The 23,144-nt window shown below is 46.7% G+C and overlaps 1 protein-coding gene across 4 annotated transcripts in view; it reads left to right on the top strand.

The window, feature by feature from the left end:
* LOC140398331 (STE20-related kinase adapter protein alpha-like) overlaps positions 1-17,240 on the top strand; it is a 117,812-nt gene extending 100,572 nt beyond the window's left edge. For all 4 annotated transcript variants that reach the window (XM_072486907.1, XM_072486906.1, XM_072486904.1 and 1 more), the window contains 3 exons: positions 1,865-2,106; positions 8,505-8,547; positions 12,239-17,240. In XM_072486907.1, the coding sequence (XP_072343008.1) occupies positions 1,865-2,106; positions 8,505-8,547; positions 12,239-12,391 (438 nt within the window). In that variant the 3' untranslated portion in view covers positions 12,392-17,240. The remainder of the gene's footprint in view (positions 1-1,864; positions 2,107-8,504; positions 8,548-12,238) is intronic.
* The last annotated feature ends 5,904 nt before the right edge of the window (positions 17,241-23,144 follow it).

The raw sequence follows: 23,144 nt of genomic DNA, 5'->3' as shown, positions 1-23,144 counted from the left end.
GGACTGGATGGGGTGCTTTTTCGGGGGGTTCGGTGCAGATTCGATGGGTGAGAATTTTTTTAAATTGAACAGCTTCTTCCTTGCAGACTACCTGGTATTAAGTTGATCCTTTCTCTACATCCTAGTTATGACTGTAACATTACATTCTGTACTTTCTCCTTCTTTCCCTGTGCACGGTCTGCGTTGTCTGTATAGCATGCAAGAAACAATACTTTTCACTGTATGCATGTGACAATAATAAATCAAATCCAATCAAGTAGAATGAAGGTAGTCAAAGTATTTAAAGGAGAGGGTGAGAAATTTGGAAACTAATGGTCATCTAAACACTAATGTTATAGCAGAGCAGCATTCAGCAGAGCAAACTGATCTGTGCTAAAGACAATCTACATATTGGCTATGGTCCTACAGGAAAGCTGGAGAATAAATTTAAGAGCTGAGTGGAGAGATAATTGAAGTCCAAATGTAAAGTGGGAAATAAGGGGAGATTGATGAAGGAAAAGAGAACCAATTTTAATTCTGGAGATGCTGACCTCTTGTGACATAGAAGCATAGAATCCCTGCAGTATAGAATGAGGCCATTCAACCCATCTAGTCTGCAACGATCCCCTGAAAAAGCATCCTACCTAGGCTCACTCCCCACTCTATTTCCGTAACCCCACCTAACCTGTACATCCCTGGACATGCAGTTTTATCATGTCCAATTCACCTAACCTGCCCAGCTTTGGACTGTGGGAGGAAGACTGAGCACCGGGAGGAAACCCATGCAGATACGGAGAACTTGTAAACTCCACACAGACAGTCACCCAAGGCCGGAATCGAACCCAGGTCTCTGGCGCTGTGAGGCAGCAGTGCTAACCACTGTGTCACCATGCCACCTGTATGGTCAAAGAGGAAAGGGAGGTTAGAATTGGGATGGTAGTTCGCAAGGATGGATGGTCGGATGCTGCACGAGGGGGGTGGGGATGCTGGGGAGGAGAGGGTTCTGAGGAAGGGGCAGTGACCGCAGATTTGAAGGAGACCGGGACAACACCTGGAGGGAGAATGTCAGCTACCATTAGGGCCAAGTGGACAAGTTGGGTGGTCAGCAGTTTATTGGGAATTGGATCATGGAAACAAACAATGGGTCGCGTGGACTGGATGTGCTCAGAGCGGACATAAGGGGAGATGGAAGAAAAACTGGAAAAGGATGTGAATTCAGGGCTAGGATAGGTGTTGCGGGAGGGGGCGTATTAAAGGAAGTTTGGCCAGGTGGTCGAGGGGAAGAGGCTGGGCAGAGACAACTGATCCGATTGTCTCAATCTTTGTGACAACAAGTCCATGAGCTGCTGCAAGTTGTTGTTGGGAGGTGAGACGGCGGGGACAGGGAGAGGAGTTTAACACGGTCCACGGGAAGCCGAGAGCGATTCGTACATCCTGGTAAAGTGAGCAGTTTTAGCAGATGAGAATGGGGGCCGATAGTGTTGTAGTCCAGCCAGACCTGGCAATGGATGGCTAAACTATATCCTTTCAAGTATATGTCCCTTGGACTTAAGTGAGCTAAAATGACGGTTGTGCTTGGAGATCAGCCAGGGTGAGAGAGAGTGATAGCATTATTGGAAATTCAGACATTAGAGGTGGAGGTGAGGTTGCGACTGAATAAATCTGTTTCATGGTCACCATTACTGAGACTTATTGAATTTAAATCCCACCAGGTCTGTTGGTGAGATTTAAACCCTTGTCCCCAGAGCATTAGCCTGGGCCTCTTGCCTCACTAGTCCAGTGACATTACCACAATCTATCATCGTCCCCTTTTTCCTCCTTTGTAACTAATGTTTACATTTAAGATATTTACCTCTTATTCCCATGGACCCTTTGCTCTCCTCAGATGTTGCTGGAGAAGTTGAATGGGACAGTGCCGTGCCTATTGGACACCACTACCATCCCTGCAGAGGAGCTGTTGATGACAAACTCTCAATCAGCGGTGGATTCGGGCATCGTCGAGAGTTCTGCCGCTTGTGGAACACAAACAACAAATGGGGAGCAGGTGCAGCATCCATACAACAGGACCTTCTCTGGGCTCTTCCACAATTTTGTGGAATTGTGCCTACAACGGGAGCCTGAGCAGAGGTACCAGCTTTGTCGAAGCACATCAGTGGCTACATTTCATTCGCAAAATTAGATATATGAAAAATCTTTGTGCTTATGCAGCTGATAATGCCAGGGGATGAAACCCTTTCCATTTAACTCTTGTGATATTGAGTACAGATGTTGGACATACAGAGTAAAGTTCCCTTGACTCTGCCCAACTGCAGTCTCTCTTGCAATGAAATGTCAGCCAACTGACTAATCTCCATGAATGCTCTCGGTTTGTTTTTTCTGGGCAATCATCCAAGTCTGATTCTGATGTTAACTTGGTCATATTCGAACATGGGCCACCAGTTGATTGTCACCCCCCCCTAAATCAATGTGGCACATAGCTGAGATTAGCCAATGTGACACAGGAACAAGTCTGGTCTGTATGACGCAGCTGCTCACTGCTGTTTTTGCCAACTGCACCATTAAGAAGCATTTTTTCAATCTAGCTAATCTGCATTCCCCTTACTGCAGTCGTTGCTGTCTGCTTCACCCTCACTGCAATATTGCTGCAGTCGATGCTGTCTGCATCACCCTCACTGCAGTCGTTGCTGTCTGCATCACCCTCACTGCAATATTGCTGCAATCTGTGCTGTCTGCATCACACTTGTGGTGATGTGCATCAATGTAAATGCATGTAGGCTAGCTAGACACTAGAGGGAGCACCAAAGACATCACACACACGCTCAACCAATAGATCAAGTAGATAGGACACGACCAATATACATTCACGATACACGAGGTGACACGACCACGGGGGCATTACACCAACCCATATATAAAGGACACCACACACATGATCTGCTTCTTTCCAGTGGAGACAGTCAGTGAGTAGAGATACAGGGTTGATTCAATACTACACCCACCACATGGATTGCAGCAGCTGGTTAGTCAGTTTGGGTAGTTGTAGTAGGATTAGCAGTAGTGTTGAACCCGAGTAATAGAAGTGTAAATAGTTTAATAAACGTGTTGAAGTTATCTCCACGTCTGAACCTTTCTTTGTCAAGTGCACCACAAGGAAGCCGCTTATGTTACACCTACAACATAACAAATTATGGTACCAGGACTGAACTGTTTCAATCCAGATAGCCATACCTCCGCATACAGTGACAACCAGCAACGATACCCAGGCAAGATGTTCGAGATCCGGGTTCCGCAGCAGCTCCAGTGCCACGGCGATCTCCGCGAAAACTGGCGGGCATTCCGGCAAAAGTTTGAAATCTTCCTGGTGGCAGCCAAATTAGAAGAAGTGGCCGATCCTGAAAAAACAGAGCTTCTGCTCACCGTCGCAGGTGCCAGAGCAGAAGAAATCTTTTAAAAATTCATGTTCTCCAAGGGACAAAACAGGAGCGACTTCCAGGCAGTCCTGGACAAATTCGGCAAATACTGGGAGGAAAACACACTCCAACCAGCAAGAAAAGGTAAGAGAAGCGCCAGTACTCGCCTCAAAGCCAAGATCCCGGAGCAGGGAATGATTTTGGTCGGCGGCCATCTTTCTACAGGGACTGCAGTTGCCCGAGAAGCGCACAGAACGGGAAGGTCCGTTTGCGCATGCGCAATCACGAAAACGGCCATCGGTAAAGGGACAGCAATCTGCGCATGCACAATCGCTTCCTACGCGCTACGTCACATGCGTCATTTAAAGCGGAAAGGTCCCAAATCAAAGAAAAAATATGATAAAGCCGTAAAACAGCCTTCCTTCACCTGGGATGACAGCACAATGCCTCAAATTGAACCAGGAAATGAAACTAACCTCCGAAGAACCCTGCAGCAAGCAGTTACCTACACCCAAACCGACGATTCCGACCTTGAATACTTCAATACCGACCTTTACATTTTTTCTGGACCTCGCGAGCCCAGTGCCAGCTCCGACGCAAACCGTGATGATATGGTCCTAGAAGACTACGACTCGGACGAACCTTTCACCTTGGGAGGCTACCCCAGTACCAAATCCGAACCACAACTAGACGTGTTGCACATTGGCGACCCCGTATTGAATCCGACGCAGACGTGGATTCGTTTTTTGGATTTGAGGATCTTCAGCCCAGCAGATATGACATCCCGACTCGTGAGTGCAGGATGATGCTGCAGCCTGAAACCAAGAGACATAGAGCGGTACAAGCCCACAGAGAGCAGCCTGCTGCCACACAGAGCGTGGTCCCTGCACCGCTCCGGGTTCCCAACTCTACGAAAGAAGACATGCAAGACTCCACACCACAGTCCTTGCATGAACAAGAAGTGACTCCAGTGTCACAAGCATCCACAGTGAGCTCGTGGACAGACTCCACGATAGAAGAAACGCAAGACGCCAGAGCGCAGTCCTTGTGCACACACAAGACGTGACTCCAGTGTCACAAGCCTCCACAGCGAGCTCGTGGACAGCCTCCACAATAGAAGCAACGCAAGACTCCGACGCGCAGTCCTTGCAGGAACAAGACCATGAGGGTCTAGCAACCTCCTCTGACCAACGAGCGGCAGACTATGCAAGTCTGCCATGCTCAAGTAAACAACAAGAAGACTATGACAGTCTACCACGCTCCAGTGCACAGCAGGACGACCATGACGGTCTATAATGCTACAGTGAAGAACAAAGCGACGGTGACAGTCCAAGCCCAAATGAAATACAACAGCAAGACAATGACAGTCCACCCACATTTCTTGCGCCATCAGATGAAGTCTCTGACAATTTACCCAACCCAAGTGAACAACAAGCAGCTACTGAGGATCTACCCACGGTATGTGAGACGAGTGACGACAGCATCCCACTTCCCATGCAAGATGTGCAAAGTGACGGACCTCAGCTAGTGTGTACAGAGGCTCTCGACGATCACAGTGAGACCACTGGTGACTCCGGCGACACCACGATACTTCCACCCTCATTCGCTCGAACCTCTCCACAAGTCAATGCATTCCTGCATGTTCCGACTCCAGACGTGCAGTTTCAAGACATCTCAGCTGACTCCAGTAAACCTGCTAATACTCCGGACAGGGAGCATCAACAAACCAACACTGACTCAGTTAAAACAGACCAGACTCCAGATGGGGAGCAGCCAAACGCTGACTCTGATTGACGTAAGCCGGACTTTACTCCAGCCAGGGAGTGCCGCAACCTCAGTGATGGCACACTCAGGGCGACAGCAGATGCCACAACGGCAGGAGATGGATCATTTAACAATTACACTGGGTCAGTAATAACAAGCAGCAGCTACAGTCCAAGAGGAATACACCAATATTCACCACAGCTATATCCACATTTTTTCCACACCAGCAGTGCAGCCAATGACAGCTCATGATGGACAAACCCAGTATTCAGGCATGCAGCAGCCAGCAGTCTATGCAGCATATTCTCAAACAGGCCAGCACTACGGATTGCCCACCAATGGAATCAAAACCGAAGGAGGACTACCTCAAGCGCAATCTGCACTACAGACTGGATGTCTTAGTTACAGCCCACGATTTGCTGCACCCCAGCCTGGCCAGACGGCATATTCCTATCAGATGCAAGGTTCTAGTTCCACACCATCACCAGGTATTTATGCGAGCAGCAATTCTGTTTCCAATTCGACAAGCTTCAACGGTTCTCAGCAGGATCACCCTTCCTGCACAGAACGTGGCCAGAACCAGTATGTACAGTCTTATCCAACTTCAACATATGGCACATCCATGACCTCGAATTATACCGTTGATGGTACCTCTTCAACGTCTACACCTTATCAGCTACAAGATGACATCCGACAGCACCATCACAAACATCGAAAAAAGAAAGGGACTCCAAATCAGACAGCAAAGTGATTTGACCACTTCTTGGTTCCTGTGGCGCAGGGACGTTGATGACATTCAGAAGCAAGAGAGACATTTGACCATGGTGATTGATGGTTTATGGACTCGCACAAATGATTTTGACTTATTGTTTAATCACTGTTCCCATGACTTCTATATACCTTAACGTATCTACCTGTTCGTTGTTCAATTTTCTTAAAGTGTACAGAAAATATGAACATACAAAAAGGGGGGGATGTGGTGATGTGCATCAATGTAAATGCATGTAGGCTAGCTAGACACTACAGGGAGCACCAGTGACATCTCACGCACACACTCAGCCAAGAGATCAGTTAGATAGGAGACGACCAATGGACATTCACGATACACAAGGAAGTGACACGACCACAGGAGGGCATTACACCAACCCATAGAAAAAGGACACCACACACATGATCTGCCTCTTTCCAGTGGAGACAGTCAGTGAGTAGAGATACAGGGTAGATTCAATATTACACCCACCACATGGATTGCAGCAGCTGGTTAGTCCGTCTGGCTGGCTATAGTAGGATTAGCAGTAGTGTGGAACCCGAGTAATAGAAGTGTAAATAGTTTAATAGACATGTTGAAGTTATCTCCACGTCTGAACCTTCCTTTGTCAAGTGCACCACAAGGAAGCCGCTTATGTTACACCTACAACATAACAAATCAACACTCACTGCAATATTACTGCAATCCGTGCTGTCTGCATCATCCTCACTGCAATATTGCTACAGTCGATGCTGTCTGCATCACCCTCACTGCAATATTGCTGCAGTCGATGCTGTCTGCATCACCCTCACTGCAATATTGCAGCAGTCGATGCTGTTTGCATCACCCTCACTGCAATATTGCTGCAATCCGTGCTGTCTGCATCACGCTCACTGCAATATTGCTGCAATCCGTGCTGTCTGCATCACCCTCACTGCAATATTGCTGCAATCCGTGCTGTCTGCATCACCCTCACTGCAATATTGCTGCAGTCGATGCTGTCTGCATCACGCTCACTGCAATATTGCTGCAATCCGTGCTGTCTGCATCACGCTCACTGCAATATTGCTGCAATCCGTGCTGTCTGCATCACGCTCACTGCAATATTGCTGCAATCCGTGCTGTCTGCATCACCCTCACTGCAATATTGCTGCAGTCGATGCTGTCTGCATCACCCTCACTGCAATATTGCTGCAGTCGATGCTGTCTGCATCACCCTCACTGCAATATTGCTGCAATCGTGCTGTCTGCATCACCCTCACTGCAATATTGCTGCAATCGTGCTGTCTGCATCACCCTCACTGCAATATTGCTGCAGTCGATGCTGTCTGCATCACGCTCACTGCAATATTGCTGCAATCCGTGCTGTCTGCATCACGCTCACTGCAATATTGCTGCAGTCGATGCTGTCTGCATCACGCTCACTGCAATATTGCTGCAATCCGTGCTGTCTGCATCACCCTCACTGCAATATTGCTGCAGTCGATGCTGTCTGCATCACGCTCACTGCAATATTGCTGCAATCCGTGCTGTCTGCATCACCCTCACTGCAATATTGCTGCAGTCGATGCTGTCTGCATCACCCTCACTGCAATATTGCTGCAGTCGATGCTGTCTGCATCACCCTCACTGCAATATTGCTGCAATCGTGCTGTCTGCATCACCCTCACTGCAATATTGCTGCAATCGTGCTGTCTGCATCACCCTCACTGCAATATTGCTGCAGTCGATGCTGTCTGCATCACGCTCACTGCAATATTGCTGCAATCCGTGCTGTCTGCATCACGCTCACTGCAATATTGCTGCAGTCGATGCTGTCTGCATCACGCTCACTGCAATATTGCTGCAATCCGTGCTGTCTGCATCACGCTCACTGCAATATTGCTGCAATCCGTGCTGTCTGCATCACCCTCACTGCAATATTGCTGCAATCCGTGCTGTCTGCATCACGCTCACTGCAATATTGCTGCAGTCGATGCTGTCTGCATCACGCTCACTGCAATATTGCTGCAATCCGTGCTGTCTGCATCACCCTCACTGCAATATTGCTGCAGTCGATGCTGTCTGCATCACGCTCACTGCAATATTGCTGCAATCCGTGCTGTCTGCATCACGCTCACTGCAATATTGCTGCAATCCGTGCTGTTTGCATCACGCTCACTGCAATATTGCTGCAATCCGTGCTGTCTGCATCACGTTCACTGCAATATTGCTGCAATCCGTGCTGTCTGCATCACGCTCACTGCAATATTGCTGCAATCCGTGCTGTCTGCATCACCCTCACTGCAATATTGCTACAGTCGATGCTGTTTGCATCACGCTCACTGCAATATTGCTGCAGTCGATGCTGTCTGCATCACCCTCACGGCAATATTTCTGCAATCCGTGCTGTCTGCATCACCCTCACTGCAATATTGCTGCAATCGTGCTGTCTGCATCACCCTCACTGCAATATTGCTGCAGTCGATGCTGTCTGCATCACCCTCACTGCAATATTGCTGCAGTCGATGCTGTCTGCATCACCCTCACTGCAATATTGCTGCAGTCGATGCTGTCTGCTTTACCACTCTTGGCTGACACTTGTCTTTGTGTGTTCTTTCTAGACCCTCAGCCAGTACATTACTCAACCATTCGTTTGTGAAGCAGGTATGTGCATCATGATTTATCCTTTATATATTTAGTTTCCCTGTCCCTCTGTACCTTCTCAGATCCCCAAGGTTCTGTATTTTTACAGGCAAAAGGAGAGTGGAATAACGCATTCTACAGGATGAGGCTTTTCTCCAAAGCTCACAGTTGACTGTACTCACTGCATATCATCTTGGGAAGGGAGATGGAAGTGAGATTGAGAAAGGGGTTTATAGGAAGAACCCGCAGATGGAGAGGAGATTGTGGGAGATAAGTTGAAAGAAGGGATGAGAGAGGTCAGGTCTGGAACACGCAAAATAGAGGCAAGAGTAGACCACTTGGCCCATTGAGGCTGCCCCATTCAATATGATCGTGGCTGATCTTGGGCTTCAACTTTTTTTATTTTTTAAAATATAAATTTAGAGGATCCAATTCATTTTTTCCAATTAAGGGCAATTTAGCGTGGCCAATCCACCTACCCTGCACGTCTTTGGGTTGTGGGGGCGAAACCCACGCAAACACTGGGAGAATGTGCAAACTTCACACGGACAGTGACACAGAGCCAGGATCGAACATGGGGCCTCGGCGCCGTGAGGCAGCAGTGCTAACTACTGCGCCACCGTGCTGCCCTGGGGTTTCAACTCTAACCGACTCCCTATATCCCTCGATTTCCTCGCGAGCCTAAAGATCTATCTATCCCGGCCTTCAATGTATTCACCGACGGAGCTTCAGCAACCCTCTGGTGGAGAGAATTTCTCCTCATCTCAGTCCGAAATGATCGACCCCCCTAACCCTGCGACTGTGTCCCTGTGTTTTAGATTCCTCAACCGGCAGAAACAATCCCTCAGCATCCACGTTATCATCAAGCCCTTTTTAAAATTTTGTAGGTTTCAATGAGATCGCCTCTCATTCTTCAAAACTCCAGAAAATATGAAAGGGAATTATTGCGGATGCTGGGATCTGAAACAAAAATAAAAAATACTGGACAATCTCAGCAGGCCTGACAGCATCTGTGGAGAGAGAAGGGAGCGAACGTTTTGAGTCTGGATGACATTGTCAAAGCTAGAGAGTACTGGAAATGGGGTCAGATTTCTACTGTTGTTTGGGGGGGGGGGGGGCTGCTGTGGGGCTGGATTGGTGGAGATTGGCAAAGATGTGAACAGATAGACAAAAAGAATGTAAATGTATTAAGGCTAGGAAGGGTGCTGATTGTGGCCCATAGAGTTTGGAATGTGTTAATGGCAGAACAACAGTGAGCAGTGTGTCAAAGGACAACTGGGAGCAGGGTCCAAGTGGGGTGGGGGAGGGGGTCAATGGTGGGAAAATCATATCAATGGAAGAAATTAAAATAAATTGATAGAAATAAAAATGGGGTGAAAGTGGAGGAGAGAGTTCACAGTCTGAAGTTGTTGAATTCAATGTTAAGCCCGGAAGGCTGTAACGTGCTTCATTGGAAGATTAGGTGTTTTTCCTCCAGTTTGCGCCAGACTTCACTGGAACATTGCGGCAAACCAAGGATGGACATGTGGACGTGAGAGCAGGATGGTGAGTTGAAATGGCAGCAACAGGATGGTCTGGGTCCTGGCTTGCAACGGACCAAAGGTGTTCTGCAAAGCAGGCAGTAGTCTGAGTTCAGTTTCTCCAACGTAGAACAGAGCGCATTGAGAGCAGCAAATAGACCAGGTTGAAGGAGGTGCATGTGAAGCACTACCCCACTTGAAAGTGTTTAGACCCCGAGATGGTGAGCATGGAGGAGGTAAAGGACGGGTGTTACACCTGCGATTGCATGGGAAGGTGCTGTGGGAAGACGTTGAGGTGATGGGGGAGTGGAAATGGGTATCCCGGAAGGAATGGTTCCTGCAAAATTCTGAGGGGGAGATGTTTGATGGTGGCATCATGCTGGAGTTTTGGTGGAGCTGGTGGAGGATGATTCTTTGAATGCAGAGGCTGGTGTGGTGAAAAGTGAGGAAAAGGGGTGACCCGCTATTCTGGATGAATGGGAAGGGGGTGATAGCACAGGTGCTGGAGATGGGTCGGACATGGTTGAGAGCCCTGTCGACTACAGTGGGTGGGAAGCCACAATTAAGGAAGAATGAAGACACGTCAGCAGCACCGTTTTGGAAAGTGGCATCATCGGAGCAGAGGTGATGTAGGCGAAGGAACTGGGCGAATGGGATGGAGTCCTTGCAGGATGTGGGGTGTGAAGAGGCTGTAGTCGAGGTAGCTGTGGGAGTCGGTGGGTTTGTAATGGACAGACTATCCCCAGTCCTACTCCAGCCCCAACCGCAACTCTTTTATCGGTACATTGATGACTGTTTCTGGACCTGGGCCTGGGAAAATGTATTAATTTCACTTTCAATTTCCACCCCTCTCTCCTTCACAAAATCCATCTCTGACACTTCCATTCCCTTCCTTGACCTTTCTATTTCAATTTCTGGGGCTAGGCCCACACCAGGGCCAAACACTCTTTTCAAGTGAGGTAGCGCTTCACGTGCACCTCCTTCAATCTGGTCCATTGCATTTGCTGCTCCCAATGCAGTCTACTCTACATTGGAGAGACTAAATGGAGGCTGGGTGACCGTTTTGCAGGACACCTTCGGTCCTTCCGCAAACAGGACACGGACCTTCTGTTGCTTGCCATTTTAACTCACCGTCCACATGTCCATCCTTGGCCTGTGCAGTGTCCCAGTGAAGCCCAGAGTAAACTGGAGGAACAGCATCTCGTTTTCCAATTAGGCACATTACAACCTTCTGAACTTAACATTGAGTTCAACAACTTCAGATTGTGAACTCTCTTCTCCACTTTCACCCCATTTTTATTTCTATCAATTTAATTTCAGTTCTTCTATTTGTCTGTTTTTCCCTCCCCATTGGTTTCTCACCACACTTGGGCCATCTGTTCCGACTTGCCCTTTGACACACTGCTTACCTTTGTTCCACCATTCACACATTCTTCGTGCCACTGTCAGCACCCTTCTTAGCATTGAACACCACCATTTACATTCCTTTTGTCTTTCTGTCCACAACATCTTTGTCAATCTCCACCTATCGCTGGCCCCCAACCCACAAAAGTATAAATCTGACCCTATTTCCAGTTCTCTCCAGCTTTGGCAAAGTGTCATCCAGACGTAGCTTTGGCTCCCTGCACAGATGCTGTCAGCCCTGCTGAGATTATCCAGTATTTTCTGTTTTTATTACAGAGAAGAAAAACCCAATTTACTGAGCCTCTTATCGCAGGACAACCCTCCTCATCCCAGGGAGAATTTAGTGAATCCTTACTGTATCAGCTCCAATGCAAGAATATCCTTCCTTAAATGTGGAGATGCTGGAAGTTGTGAAGGTCTCTAGTCTGTTTTAATAGTTAGTGAAATGAAGCTGGTATCGAATGTATTTCTGTTTAGATTGATAGGGACTCCAGAAACTGGGGAATGAATTTTGGAAACATTGCTAAGTGGATAGAATTTCTTTGGTGTGAATGGTGACACATTCATACCAAAACTGGAGGTTAAGACCATTTTGGACTTTTTTTACTGTTAAGTTATTACAAATGTTGGCCTTGCCAGTGACACACTCCTCCCATGAAAGAATGAAAATGGGTTTTCTACATGGAGGGGTTGCTGCTCTGGTTTTACAGTTTGTCAGCTCCCCATTCTGTCCATTCCACTCCTCCTGAGCTGTGACCAATCACTGATTCTTTCTTCTTTTCTTCAAGCTGAAGCGTCGAGTGGTGGAGGTGCTTCCCGACCTGCTCCGACCCGTCACCCCTATGACCGGCATGGAAGGAACTCACCCACACGAGTTGCGAGGAATGGCCGGACTGGCGTCCAGCCTAGAGCAGCTGGATGTGGAGGATTGGGACTTTTGAAAGCGGAGCTCATGCAGCAGTTGCACGATGCTGATGATCTTTATTTGTATTTTTTGTACATAAAAAGCCAACTTCATTGATCTACAAATGTTAGCTGGGATCCAGCGACCTGTGGTACTGATGGAAGCTGAATAATGTGCGTGCCCATCAAACCAGCTCAGGTGGATCAGGGACCACTGACTGAACATTGTTGCTCAACTTGGAACTTAGCATTTCAGATCAAAATCTTTACCCTTTTACTGTAACTGTACCAGCAGCTAGTGAATCATGAGTGCAGCAGCAGTGTACTTACACCACTCGTGAGTACACAGATATTGTCACCCACCCACACTCCTTGTGAGTACAGACAGTGTCTTCACACTTCACTGCTTGTGAGTACAGAGTCACCGTACTCTAAACCTTTGTCACAGTGGAGGGGGTGAAGCGTACGCTGATAATATTTTACTACCTTCTTACATAAAATCCCTTTATACCTGAATTGTTATTTATTCAGATTCAGTCAACATTAAAGTTACATTTGGATATAAATCTGTGGCACCCTTGTACACTGGATAAGTCCCAGATGCAAAAGGAAACCTGATTCTGAATTTTCCAATTCAACATTCTGTCCAGGTTAATTCTTTTTCATTGCACAGTGGAGCGACATCGGGGAGTGGGGGGGGGGGGGGCATTTTCCAGTCAGTTGCTGCCTCTGATTGATGAGTCAGGAGAACATGGGCTGGGCTTGAGTGTGAGATCCATGTTGAGGTTGGGCTCTATATGGATCCCATCAGAGCTAGAACAGGAGCAGTTTGCAGGATCTCTTCTAATAGGACCTGGACTCAGCTGAGCCGCAGTGCAGAATTCGAAATTTCACTCCACGGAGAAACCGAGCATTTTTGAGTGATGCCCCAAACCAAGATCCTCCAGTGGATCTGAGCTGCGTCTAACCTTGTACGAGCAAACTTGCCAGATAGTCACAAGCCTGTGGGATCCACTGAGGTGGTCACTTTCTGATGGCTTCTTTTTGAAAAAGTAGGTTTCCCAACTCTTCCATGATTGTCCCGAAGTGAGTATTTTAATCACCTGAGCAGTGCCGTCAGCAACCCAGCAGAACGATAATGTGACAATAAAAGTGTGGTTTTTCATTTTCTATTAACATTTTTGTTTATTGTTTTTAAGAAAGAGAGTTCGGGTTTTCTATCCCAGTCAAAGATATTTATTCAGTTTCTGACCACAGCAGCAATCATCGTCGCTCCCAATATACAACTTTTTGTGACGCTACTCTTTGTGAAATTGCCAGACTAAAGCTTCTTGCATCCCATCTATGGGACTATGACAGTTGGAGGGAAGCGGGTGATGGAATGATCTACCTGGCACCTCATTCGTAGCAAATCTGGTCTTATCTAGTATTGCCATCAAAGAGTCTACAGAAATACAAATGCAGATGACACAATTACCTGGTGTAGGACAGAAGAGAATGTTATTGCTGCATCTCCACGTTCAAATATTGTGCAAGTAGATAACAGGGCAATTTGTTCAGAGCAATCTCATCAAGGAGATCAGCCCTGTAATTGCTTGAAAGAAGTGCAGATCAAATAGCAGCTCCCAATGCAGCTATTGATTTTTATCGGTATATTTTACCACAACTGTTTTTAAATCAAATCTCATCAGTAAAATCACTCTTGACACTAAACCAACAGTGTTGAAAATGTTGACTTGACACGGGGATGGCAAGCTTTCCCCTCCGTTCAAAGTCATGAATATAAGCTCTGCTTGACTGACCTGAGCACATAATCTAGGCTAATACTTCAGTACAGTGCTGAGGTGGTGCTGCAGGGTTGAGTGGCCCTCTTTTAGATGAGATATATTATTGTTGGGGTGAATTACAAAAGAAGCTGTGCCTCCTATCGAACGACGTTACCCTGAGGGCTGGCGGGCAATCGGCCCTGCGCCAAAACTTGTTACTGTTTTCAGTTGTTACAAGATCTTGCTGTATACAAATTGGCTGCAACATTTGCCTCTGACTGCCTCCGATGCAATTTCAAATTCTAAGAAAGCGAAAGGTATTACAGGATATGCAAGTTGTTGTTTTTTTTGGTGCTTAGGCCAGAAGGAAGATTCTTGGAAGTTGGAATGGTTTGCACTGAAAAAAATAAAAGTTCTGTGAGGCTGGTTTTCAGCCCCTCAACCACACAATACTTTGGGTGCAGGTTATAGAAACCACCTGAGTTCACTGTCACAAGTAAAAACAAATTTAGGATATGCCAATTCCTACCAGATTCAAACCCAATACCTCCACCTCCTCCTCAACTTTGGTTTACATCAATCTCAAAAACTTGGAAAAACTGACATAATCCCAGAACATTTACAGTTTGAAACATAAATTAAAACTGAGAAACAATCTCAAATAAAAAGAAACACGTGCATTTTTATAGCACTTTTCACAACCTGAGGATATCACGGTGGCCTTTACAACCAAACAAACACTTGAAACTGTTCTAACGTAGGAAACACAGCTGCCAATTTGTGCAAGTAAGCTTCTACAAACAGCAATGGGATAATGACTGGATCATCTGTGATGTTGACCGAGGGATGAAGCTTGGATGAAAAACAGCAGTTCTTCAAAATAGTGCAAGATTTTGCTCCCACGCAATTGACAGTCACTAAGCAATCGTTTTAACACATCATCCAACATACAGTGGGTGGGAACTTCTGTGCCCCTCCCCTCAGGCCGGGCAATGTGTTGCGCAGCAGCTGATCCCGCTGCTGTCAATGGGGTTTCCCATTCTAGGCAGCCCCCACCACTGGGAAACCCATGGCGGGGTTTCCCTTCTGTAGGATTAGAAGATCCTGCCGGGGAGAACAGCTGGGAAACCCACAGCACAATTGGAAGCTCCCGCCAGCAAAAACGACTGGAAAATTCCAGCCAGTATCTCCACAGAGCAGCACTCCCTCAGTACCACTGGAGTGTCAGCCTTAATCTTTAGCTCAACTTTCTGGTGTTGGACTTGAACCAACAACATTCTGACTTGCAAACAAGGGTGCATACACTGAGCCATGGCTGACACCTATATTTTTGTTGAAGGGCAGTGCTTTTCAGTACCTGTATAAGTAAATTTCCTAATTGTTACAAACAAATGTTAACCAGAGAATGAGAAATTAATATCGAAAAGAGAGTGAAAAATGGATAAAAGGGAAAGAGGCAGGGAAAATGACAAGGGCTAAAACAATGTGGCAGAGATACAGAAGGTAGTGAAAAGAATAGGTGCAAAAGAGTGGTAAATGGACAGATAGTGAGTGGTTGATGGAAATAGAGGATAGTTAGATTAAAGAAAAAGACCAGCGAAATGAGAAATAGACACATCTTGGAAAGAAGGCAAGAACAAGAGGCTTTGTTTACACCCAGTAACCTATCCATAGTGACCATCGGTCTGGTGGAAGGGATACTACAAAGAGGACTTTTTTGTTCTTGGGATGTGAGAAAAGAAAGACTGCATTTGTATATCACCTTTTTCCAACCTCAGCATGATCCAATCCATTTTACAGCCAATGGAAGTTTTAGAAGTATAGTCACTGTTGCGGGAATAACAGCACCAATTTGCACACAGCAAGATTCCACAATTGGCAGTGTGATAATGACCAGATAGGAGTAGACCATTCAGCCCCTCGCCCCTGCTCTGATATTCATTTTCATTGTGACTGATTTTCTATTTAATACCATTTTCCCACATTATCCCCCATACCGCTTGATATCTGTTATCTTTAATATTATTATCTTTAATATCGTGAAGACTTCAATATACCTAATGACAGTCTACTGGGGTAAAGAAGTCCTATGATTCAACACCCTCTTATTAGAACATAGAACATACAGTGTAGAAGGAGGCCATTCGGCCCATCGAGTCTGCACCGACCCTCACTTCCACCCTATCCCCGTAACCGAATAACCCCTCCTAACCTTTTTGGTCACCAAGGGCAATTTATCATGGCCAATCCACCTAACCTGCACGTCTTTGGACTGTGGGAGGAAACCGGAGCATCAGGAGGAAACCCACGCAGACACGGGGAGAACGTGCAGACTCCACACAGACAGTGACCCAGCAGGGAATCGAACCTGGGACCCTGGTGCTGTGAAGCCACAGTGCTATCCACTTGTGCTACCATGCTGCCCTTATTCTGAGACTTCGCCCCCTAATTCCAGAACGGAACCGGCCCATGCCAAGGGAAGCATCCTTCCTGCATCAACCCTGTCGAACCCTCTAAGAATTTTGTCACTCCAATGAGATTACCCCTCATTCTTCTAAACTCGAGAGATTACAGGCCCAGTCTCCTCAATCTCCCCTCATTCCACCATGCCAGGAATTAGTCTGGTGAACCTGCATCGCACTCTCTCTCCGGTATGGATATCCTTCCTTAACCAATTCTAAAGATTCACCACCCTCTTGAGTGAATAAGTTGCTCCTCAACTTGATCCTAAATGGTCTGCCCCTTATTCTGAGACTGTGTTCCCTGGTTTCAGATTCCCAGCCGGGAAAGACATCCTTTCTGCACCTACCGTGTCTTTCCCCTTAATAGTTTTGTAAATTTCAATGAGATCACCTTTCATTCTTCTAAACTGTGGAGAATACAAGCCCAGTCTCCTCCATCTCCTCTCATCGGGCAGTCCCACCATCCCAGGGATTAGTCTAGTGAACCTACATTGAACTCCCTCTCTGGCATGTATATCCTTCATTAGGTGAGGAGATGAAAACTGTACATCGTACCCCAGGTGCAGTCTCACCAAGGCTCTGTACAACTGCATCAAGTTTCTTATTTCTGTATTCAAATTCTCTTGCAATAAAGGTGAACATACAACTTGCCTTCTTAATTGTTTGTTGAACGTGCATATTTGCTTTAAATTATTTATGAACAAGGACACCCAGGTCCCTTTGGACGCCAACACTACCCAATCTCTCACTGTTTAGGAAGTACTCTAACATTCTTGGTTTTCCTCCCTCAGTGGTTAACTTCACATTTTTTCACAATATATTCCATCTATTACGTTCTTGCCCACTCACTTGGCCTGTGTCTAATTCCCCTTGAAACCTCTTTGCATCTTCCTCACAATTGACATTCCCAGCTACTTTTGTGTCAACACCAAACCTGGAGATATTGCATTTGATTTTTGACATAGACTGTGAATAGATGGGGCCCCAAGCACTGTTCGCTGCATATGTTGGTGTGATGGTGGCTGAAGGATAAGTATGGCCAGGAGGTAGGTTGGTCTATAATCAGACTGCATGCCGCAGGCTTTACTTGTATTTCAAGTTTAACCCTGAGTTTCAGGACCTTAAGAAATCCAACAGTTAAAGGGAGATGATGATTGCTGCATGGAAGAGATGAGTGACTTCCCAGCACTGCTTGTGGGCTGGGAGGAACAGGAGTGCTTCACCACCTCACCTATGCTAACCTGTTTGCTTTCCTCAGCATTTTGAACTACCCCAGGATTGCCAAACTCTCCCCAAATCAATAGCCTCCCCTCTCAACATTACAGACTTCCCCCACCCTGGTACTCAGACTCCTCCCAGGATTATCAAACCTTCCCCATGATCTCCAACCTCCTGTTCAGCATTGTGGGTCTCACATGGTTCTTGGAGCCCTCATGAACCATGCTACAGGCTCCCATGATCATCTGCAGCCTGATCAAGAGCATCCCCAACTGACAGGAAGTCTAACCTATCAAACAGCTCAGCATATAATCACCAATCACTTGATTAGATTCCAGCCCATTAACCATTTATGGGTCTCCGTTACTCTATGTGAATAATCAGATTTCTGCAGTCTGCTCTGTGGGGTGTGTGTGTTCGGTATTTGCAGATTTACTGTGCACTGAGTTGACAGACCGACATGACAGTGGGGGAGGGGCAGTGACCACACTCTGATGAGGAGCAGGTAGTGTTACAGGACACGCTGTACACCATGACATGGAGGAAACCTGCACTCTTTAGCGCCTACCATTCTATTCCGAGACTGGGCACATTGCTGTGATTTGGGTATATACTTGGAGAGCTGTAGGGGTGGATTCTTCAACACCGGTAGCAGGTTTCCTGATCCAGCGGAGAATTGGGCTAAAAGGGCGCCGATCTCATACTGATGCTCTGGTTGCCCGCCACCGGTAGCAGTGAGCTAAGCGCCCTGAATTGGTGGGTGGATGCAAATGGGTCATTTGAACCCATTTGCATCCTATTAGTGAGTGGGAAGCACAATTTTCCATGCTTCCTTTCGAACAACGGCAGTTGAGGAGTGACCTGATAGAGGACTACAAGATTATGAGAGGCATGGATAGGATAGGATTCTGCAACAACGGATGAACGGACATCGCGCGACAATCACCAGGCAGGAATGTTCTCTTTGAGTCAGGGAACACTTTAGCAGTCAAGGGCATTCAGTCTCTGATCTTCGGGTAAGCGTTGACCAAGGCGACCTTCAGGACGCGCAACAACGTAGAATCACGAGCATAAATTGATAGCCAAGTTCTTCACACATGAATATAACCTCAACTGGGATCTTGGATTCATGTCTCACTACATTTAACCTCCCACCATCTGGCCTGGGCTTGTGAAATCCTACCAACTGTCCTAGAATCATTGACTTTACAGTGCAGAAGGAGGCCAATCGGCCCATCGAGTCTGCACCTTGGAAAGAGCACCCTATTTAAACCCACACCGCCACCATACCCCAGTAACCCCACCTAACCTTTTTGGACACTAGGGGCAATTTATATGACCAATCCACCTTACCTACACATCTTTGGACTGTGGGAGGAAACTGGAGTAAACCCACGCAGAAACAGGGAGAACATGTAGGCTCTACATAGATAGTGACCCAAGCTGGGAATCGAACCTGGGACCCTGGAGCTATGAAGCAACAATGCTAACCACTGTGCTACCATGCCATCCTGACTTGAGACAATTCATATCTCTTTAACCTGTGATTATCCCTCTCTCCAGTCGCACCGTCTGGACCTGTAAAGACTTAATTACCTGCAAACACTTGCATTCAAAATATCATCTGGCATCATTAGCTTTGTCTATATATGCTGTGTTTGTGCAACCTACCTCTTCACTCACCTGATGAAGGAACATAGAACATAGAAAAATACAGCACAGAACAGGCCCTTCAGCCCACGATGTTGAGCCAAATCTTTGTCCTAGATTAATCATAGATTATCATAGAACTTACAGTGCAGAAAGAGGCCATTCGGCCCATCGAATCTGCAACGGCTCTTGGAAAGAGCACCCTACCCAAGGTCAACACCTTTACCCTATCCCCATAACCCCACCCAACACTGAGGGCAATTTTGGACACTAAGGGGAATTTATCATGGCCAATCCACCTAACCTGCATATTTTTGGACTGTGGGAGGAAACTGGAGCACCCGGAGGAAACCCACACACACACTGGGAGGATGTGCAGACTCCGCACAGACAGTGACCCAAGCCGGAATCGAACCTGGGACCCTGGAGCTGTGAAGCAATTGCGCTATCCACAATGCTACCATGCTGCCCTGAAGAACAAATTAATCTGCACTATATTTTTCTACCGTAATCCATGTAACTATCCAATAGCTGCTTGAAGGTCCCTAATGTTTCTGACTCAACTACTTCCACAGGCAGTGCATTCCATGCCCCCACTACTCTCTGGGTAAAGAACCTACCTCTGATATCCCTCCTATATCTTCCACCATTCACCTTAAATTTATGTCCCCTTGTAATAGTTTGTTTCACCCAGGGGGAAAGTCTCTGACTGTCTACTCTATCTATTCCCCTGATCATCTTATGAACCTCTATCAAGTCGCCCTCATCCTTCTCCGTTCTAATGAGAAAAGGCCTAGCACCCTCAACCTTTCCTCGTAAGACCTACTCTCCATTCCAGGCAACATCCTGGTAAATCTCCTTTGCACCTTTTCCAAAGCTTCCACATCCTTCCTAAAATGAGGCGACCAGAACTGTACACAGTACTCCAAATGTGGCCTTACCAAGGTTTTGTACAGCTGCATCATCACCTCACGGCTCTTAAATTCAATCGCTCTGTTAATGAACGCTAGCACACCATAGGCCTTCTTCACAGCTCTATCTACTTGAGTGGCAACTTTCAAAGATGTATGAACATAGGCCCCAAGATCTCTCTGCTCCTCCACATTGCCAATAACCCTACCGTTAACCCTGTATTCCGCATTCATATTTGTCCTTCCAAAATGGACAACCTCACACTTTTCAGGGTTAAACTCCATCTGCCACTTCTCAGCCCAGCTCTGCATCCTATCTATGTCTCTTTGCAGCCGACAACAGCCCTCCTCACTATCCACAACTCCACCAATCTTCGTGTCGTCTGCAAATTTACTGACTCACCCTTCAACTCCCTCATCCAAGTCATTAATGAAAATCACAAACAGCAGAGGACCCAGAACTGATCCCTGTGGTACACCACTGGTAACTGGGATCCAGGCTGAATATTTGCCATCCACCACCACTCTCTGACTTCTATCGGTTGGCCAGTTCGTTATCCAACTGGCCAAATTTCCCACTCTCGTGGGAAGCCTACCATGGGAAACCTTATCAAATGCCTTACTAAAATCCATGTACACTACATCCACTGCTTTACCTTCATCCACGTGCTTGGTCACCTCCTCAAAGAATTCAATAAGACTTGTGAGGCAAGACCTACCCCTCACAAATCCATGCTGACTATCCCTAATTAGGCAGTGTCTTTCCAGATGCTCAGAAATCCTATCCCTCAGTACCCTTTCCGTTACTTTGCCTACCACCGAAGTAAAACTAACTGGCCTGTAATTCCCAGGGTTATCCGTATTCCCTTTTTTGAACAGGCACGACATTCGCCACTCTCCAATCCCCTGGTACCACCCCTGTTGACAGTGAGAACGAAAAGATCATTGCCAACGGCTCTGCAATTTCATCTCTTTCTTCCCATAGAATCCTTGGATATATCCCGTCAGGCCCGGGGGACTTGTCTATCCTCAAGTTTTTCAAAATGCCCAGCACATCTTCCTTCCGAACAAGTATTTCCTCAAGCTTACCAGTCTGTTTCACACTGTCCTCTCCAACAATATCGCCCCTCTCATTTGTAAATACTGAACAAAAGCACTCGTTCAAGACCTCTCCTATCTCTTCAGACTCAATACACAATCTCCCGCTACTGTCCTTGATCGGACCTACCCTCGCTCTAGTCATTCTCATATTTCTCACATATGTGTAAAAGGCCTTGGAGTTTTCCTTGATCCTACCCACCAAAGATTGTTCATGCCCTCTCTTAGCTCTCCTAATCCCTTTCTTCAGTTCCCTCCAGGCTATCTTGTATCCCTCCAGCGCCCTGTATGAACCTTGTTTCCTCAGCCTTACATAGGTCTCCTTCTTCCTCTTAACAAGACATTCAACCTCTCTTGCCAACCATGGTTCCCTCACTCGACCATCTGCCTGACAGGGACATACATATCAAGGACACTAAGGTAGCCGATATTCAGGATGCCAAAGCGTGTAATGAGGCAGTGGGGAAGGGAACACTGACAAAGGAGAGTACTTGCAGGCACGGAGATGGGTTGAAGTGTGTATACTTCAACGCAAGAAGCATCAGGAATAAGGTGGGTGAACTTAAGGCATGGATTGGTACTTGGGACTACGATGTGGTGGCCATCACGGAAACTTGGATAGAAGAGGGGCAGAAATGGTTGTTGGAGGTCCCTGGTTATAGATGTTTCAATAAGATTAGGGAGGGTGGTAAAAGAGGTGGGGGCGTGGCATTGTTAATTAGAGATAGTATAACAGCTGCAGAAAGGCAGTTCGAGGAGTATCACCCTAATGAGGTAGTATGGGTTGAAGTCAGAAATAGGAAAGGAGCAGTCACCTTGTTAGGAGTTTTCTATAGGCCCCCCAATAGTAGCAGAGATGTGGAGGAACAGATTGGGAAACAGATTTTGGAAAGGTGCAGAAGTCACAGGGTAGTAGTCATGGGTGACTTTAACTTCCCAAATATTGAGTGGAAACTCTTTAGATCAAATAGTTTGGATGGGGTGGTGTTTGTGCAGTGTGTCCAGGAAGCTTTTCTAACACAGTATGTAGATTGTCCGACCAGAGGAGGGGCCATATTGGATTTAGTACTTGGTAATGAACCAGGGCAAGTGATAGATTTGTTAGTGGGGGAGCATTTTGGAGATAGTGACCACAATTCTGTGACTTTCACTTTAGTAATGGAGAGGGATAGGTGCGTGCAACAGGGCAAGGTTTACAATTGGGGGAAGGGTAAATACGATGTTGTCAGACAAGAATTGAAGTGCATAAGTTGGGAACATAGGCTGTCAGGGAAGGACACAAGTGAAATGTGGAACTTGTTCAAGGAACAGGTACTACGTGTCCTTGATATGTATGTCCCTGTCAGGCAGGTAAGAGATGGTCGAGAGAGGGAACCATGGTTGACAAGAGAGGTTGAATGTCTTGTTAAGAGGAAAAAGGAGACTTATGTAAGGCTGAGGAAGCAAGGTTCAGACAGGGCATTGGAGGGATACAAGATAGCCAGGAGGGAACTGAAGAAAGGGATTAGGAGAGCTAAGAGAGGGCATGAACAATCTTTGGCGGGTAGGATCAAGGAAAACCCCAAGGCCTTTTACACATATGTGAGAAATATGAGAATGACTAGAGCGAGGGTAGGTCCGATCAAGGACAGTAGCGGGAGATTGTGTATTGAGTCTGAAGAGATAGGAGAGGTCTTGAACGAGTAC

The sequence above is a fragment of the Scyliorhinus torazame genome, chromosome 21 (genome assembly GCF_047496885.1).
Source record: "Scyliorhinus torazame isolate Kashiwa2021f chromosome 21, sScyTor2.1, whole genome shotgun sequence".
Taxonomy (NCBI): Eukaryota; Metazoa; Chordata; class Chondrichthyes; order Carcharhiniformes; family Scyliorhinidae; genus Scyliorhinus; species Scyliorhinus torazame.
The sequence above is the reverse complement of the archived record's forward strand: the minus strand, read 5'-3'. Positions and strand labels throughout refer to the sequence as shown.